The sequence below is a fragment of the Ostrinia nubilalis genome, chromosome 2 (genome assembly GCF_963855985.1).
Source record: "Ostrinia nubilalis chromosome 2, ilOstNubi1.1, whole genome shotgun sequence".
Classification (NCBI taxonomy): domain Eukaryota; kingdom Metazoa; phylum Arthropoda; class Insecta; order Lepidoptera; family Crambidae; genus Ostrinia; species Ostrinia nubilalis.
Window position 1 is genome coordinate 11,831,660 of NC_087089.1, and position 4,844 is coordinate 11,836,503.

General features: G+C 38.1%; 1 protein-coding gene across 1 annotated transcript; it reads left to right on the forward strand.

Moving 5' to 3' along the window:
• Positions 1-587: 587 nt before the first annotated feature.
• LOC135083901 (carboxylic ester hydrolase-like) lies at positions 588-4,458 on the forward strand. The gene is made up of 3 exons (XM_063978658.1): positions 588-786; positions 945-2,200; positions 2,449-4,458. The coding sequence occupies exons 1-3, from the start codon at positions 598-600 to the stop codon at positions 2,693-2,695; spliced, it is 1,692 nt and encodes a 563-aa protein (XP_063834728.1). The 5' UTR covers positions 588-597; the 3' UTR covers positions 2,696-4,458.
• Positions 4,459-4,844: the final 386 nt, after the last annotated feature.

The following is a 4,844-nucleotide window of genomic DNA, read 5'->3' on the forward strand; positions in this document are numbered from 1 at the left end:
TAGGTATTAATAAATAGTTATGTTACATGAATGTAAGGAATAACTCAGTGATGCACATTAATACTTAGAGCTAATTACTTAGGAAAGATTAGTCTATTTAGCTACTAATTCATAAAATAGCACTCAATCAATGTAGGTAATAAAATCCATTAAAATGTTTATCTTATATTTTTCCTGTTATAAAAAATGAAAAACTGAACAAACAAGTTGAATAAAGTATGAAGAATCATTCGATTGATACGATAGCGCTGTTGGTGGTTGATCCGGAATTATTACTGCGATAAGTTTACCTAAGTACTTACTAATGTATAAAAAAGTCAACTTACATTGTTTGTTTGGTTGAACACACTAATCTCGGAAACTAACTGGTTTGATTAGAAAAAAAAATTGACAATTTTAACGATAACATCACGCTATGACCAATAGGAGATGGAGCATTATTTAATTTTAATGAAAAATTTTGCAAAAACGGGAAAATTATTCAGACAATTTTCACGCGTACGAAGTCGCGGGCATAGCTAGTTTTTTGTAATTAGGTGATTGTCACTCTATATTTAAGTAATAAAGTCTGATTGGGATTATTTTAATGCAATAACAATGATAGCTCCGTGGGGTGCGTTGCTGGTGTACGCGACCGCGTTCTTGAGGATCGAAGCTCAGTCCACTGAGCTGAGGGTGGACATCACCCAAGGGCCAGTCATAGGGTACAAGGTTCCCGATACTGATGTGTTCTCATTTAATGGCATTCCATACGCTACCGCACCTACGGGAACCGACAAATTCAAGGTAAGCTAAGGAAATAAATACGTAGAAATTATGTAACATGCTTAATTAAAAAATCGAGAATAATTGAGTTATTGCTAGAGTTCACTTAATTACGATTCATTATTGTATCTTAGGAATAAAAATGTTATTGTTGAAATTTTAAAATTCTACACTTTTAGGCACCCCTGCCACCACCAACATGGACCGAGCCTTTCGAAGCCAAGGACAATCGTATTACTTGTCCTCAACAATTATTTTTGGATAGAAATATCACAGAAGACTGTCTCATTGCAAACATATATGTCCCTGACACAGAAGCGACCAACCTTCCTGTGTTGGTTGCAGTTCATGGAGGAGCTTTTCAGATAGGCTACGGAGATCTCGATAAACCTGTTAGCCTGGTCAATACTAAGAGACTGATTGCAGTAAACTTTAATTATCGACTCGGAGCGCATGGATTTTTATGCTTGGGCACAGAAGATGCACCCGGTAACGCTGGAATGAAAGACCAGGTCGCTCTTTTACGGTGGGTGAAAACGAACATTGCCGCTTTCGGTGGTAACCCTGATGATGTCACTGTCGTTGGCTGCAGTGCCGGCGGTGCTTCAGTTGATCTTTTAAGACTTTCAAGTACCACTGATGATCTGATGAGTAAAGCCATGCCAGCTAGCGGTGGTAATGCCGGCTCATTCGGCATTCAACTTGATCCAGTGGCAAATGCAAAGTTCTATGCAAGTGCTTTGGGTTTCGAGAATGTTGAGGATATCGCTGCGCTTGGTGAATTTTACAAAACTGCGCCTCTCCTAACATTACTATCTAGACCGGAGCTAATTTCTACCCGACCGGATTCAAATGTGATATTCGCTCCGTGCGTTGAAAAAGATATTGGTGTTGAAAGATTTCTTGAAGATGCTCCTGTGAATATATTGAACAAAGGCGAACACAAAAGTATGCCATTACTGTATGGGTTTGCTGAAAAAGAAGGTCTAATACGATTGGGTAATTTTGAGATATGGAGATATTTGATGGACAGCAAGTTTTCAGACTTCTTACCGGCTGATCTTGAATTTAGCTCGGAGGATGAAAAAGAAGAAGTGGCGAGCAGAGTTAGAGAATTTTACTTTGGAAATCAGACGATAAATGAAGGAAGCATATTGGCTTACATTGATTATTTCTCGGATGTGCTGTTTGCATATTCTATGCTGCGGTCAGTCAGACTGAATTCCAAAGGTAATAATAATAGCCCAACATATTTGTATGAATATTCTTTCTATGATGATAATACGCCGATTATACCTCATACAAATGAGCGCGGGCCGGACCACTGTGACCAGTATACTCCTATATTTGACATCGATGAGACTGATATCTCTCAAGAGTATAGAGACATGATAGCCGTGTTAAGGAGTATGCTTATTGACTTCGTTACGACTGGGTAAGTTAGAGTAGATCTACTCATTTATTAAGTACTTATTTCCAGCTACAATTCTGGATGTCGCGTTATTTGGTAGTTTTTCTGTTAACGTTAATATGAAGAATATTATTTAATACGTACATTTAATCATCAAATGTGTTACCAATTAGTAGTAAAGCTGCTACGACTCAAATATGTAGTAAAGGTGATTAATTGTTTAGCATCAGTCACAAAACTGTTATTATAACGTAGGTACTCCTATTTTCCAGTAACCCAGTGTCTGCCGGTTCAGTACTGCCTGCGTGGGCCCATGCCGACGCGACCAGGGCCCCACACGTCAACTTGGGAGTCAACGTGACCCTCAGGGGGCCACTCAACCAGGAGCGCGCTGAGCTCTGGGACAGCATATATGACCAGCACTACCGTACACCCATTTCTCCTGGTAACACTGCCTCTATCACCAGAATGGTTAGCTCTCTATGGATCCTGTACTCAGTAGTCATCTTTACTATGTAATGGAATATGTGCTTGTGCATGTACGCAGCACATGCAGCTACAAAAACAACAGGATAATATTATTAACTTAAGGCAAATGACGATGAGATTTGGCCAACGATAATAATTATGTTACGTAAGCTATCTCTGATAAATCTGATAATTTATAATTTGGGAATTCAATGTTACGCAGATAGCATAATTATACTACCTGTGTACCTACTTATAAAAGAACTTTAAAAACATTTCTTTACAATAAAGTAATAGAACTTAACAATTAGTTATTACGTAACTTATTTTTTACAAGAGCGTGCGTATTAAGAGGTATTTATTATTTAATTATTTTATCAATTTTAGGTATTTTATCATTACATTAATGACACAAACAAGTTTAAATCAATCTATCAAAATTAAGACAAGCTGATTAACCGGCAAGCTCTAAGTTGGCTTCAGTAATACAGTAATCCCACCAATGCTTACTCATTGTCGACGTGGGGTCAAGATTATCACAGTTTTAAAGCAAGTTTAGATTTTAGTTATTATTTATTGTATGTTAGATACTAAAGTAGTTTGTTGAAAAAGAGTCTAAATTAAGAGCGATTACGCATTGCTCTTATTTGAATAATAAATATTACTGCTTTCTTCGGAATTTCGGACCCACCGTTTTCCTCAAATTCGTAAGCCGTACGTAATCGCTCTAAAACGTACTCTGTTATTTATAAGTATTTTAAGTTTTAGGACATTGTAAATATGAGTATGTATAGAATATAGCATTAAGTTATTACTTTATGATGTTATGTTTAAAAGACAAATAAAAAGCTATTGAAACTGAAACGCTGCAATATGCATACCTAGGGTAGTTCGCCTTTTTGCCGTTGCCATTGTTCCGGACGCGTTATTGCGGCAATCCGTTACGGCGTCAGCGGCGGGCGTGACGAATGCGGCGGACACGCGGAAAATTGGAAAAGCGCTGGCGGTCACATGCAGCCGCGGCCGCCCTAGGGCTGTTGCGCGTACTTTTTCCTATTCTGAAATAGTTTATAAAGGCTTATTTTTCCTGTAATTGGTGTTTTTTCGTTGCATTTAGATTGTAATTCAGTCGTACTGGATGAGTTTAATATTTTACATGAAATAGTTACTACTACTCGCAGCTAGATATTTTAAACTTCAATTCATATTGGGAAAACAGGGATTTTTTAACAAGTTTTTACCGTTGCCATTGTTCCGGACGCGTTATTGCGGCGATCCGTTACGGCGTCAGCGGCGAGCGTGACGAATGCGGCGGACACGCGGAAAATTGGAAAAGCGCTGGCGGTCACATGCAGCCGCGGCCGCCCTAGGGCTCCTGCTCAAACTTTTTTCTATTCTGTGGGCTGAGTGTGAGTGTACATCAAACGTCCTCACTAGTGAGCGCGTTAAAAAAACGTATGAAAATTTTAGTTTTTGAACGTTTCCGCTAGGGGCGCTTGTCATTTTTTTACGCGCTCACTAGTGAGGACGCTTGAGTAAACTCACACTCAGCCTCTGAATTATTATAAGGCTTATTTTTACCCTGTGGTTGATGTTTCTTAATTGAATTACATTGTATTTACTCTCACAAGATAAATTCTATAGTGAAAATCTTCTCAACTGGCCCACATTATAATCGAAGCAGTGGTAGGGCCTAAAGCTTTTAATAAGCTGAGGAATTAATGGAGATGCAAACTATGTAGAATATTGTAATATTTATAAATGGAAAAGAAAATTGAATAAATGTGAATTATTTAGGCTTATTCCACTATTCCCCGTTAACAATCCCCGTCAACGGGGATTAGTGAACTTTTTGTTCACTATATTCCCCGTTATCATAGTATTTTATTTTTAACATTATAAGCTCCAATTGGCGTTTAACGGGGAATAGTGAACAAAAAGTACACTAATCCCCGTTGACGGGGATTGTCAATGGAGAATAGTGGAATATTTATTATTTCAAAGTAAGGGGTTTCAAATCCAATCTAGTTTAAAGTTTTTCGTCTCTTCTTCTCTCTCTCTCTCTCTCAAAAGCCTTTCTTTGTGGTGGTTAACTGAATTTGTGATGAGAGTAGTTAAAGAGCTATTAAGCTATGTTAGTAAATTGTTTTACGTTCCACGCAGCCCTGGAAGCGGCATCATCAATCTCATATAATAGAGC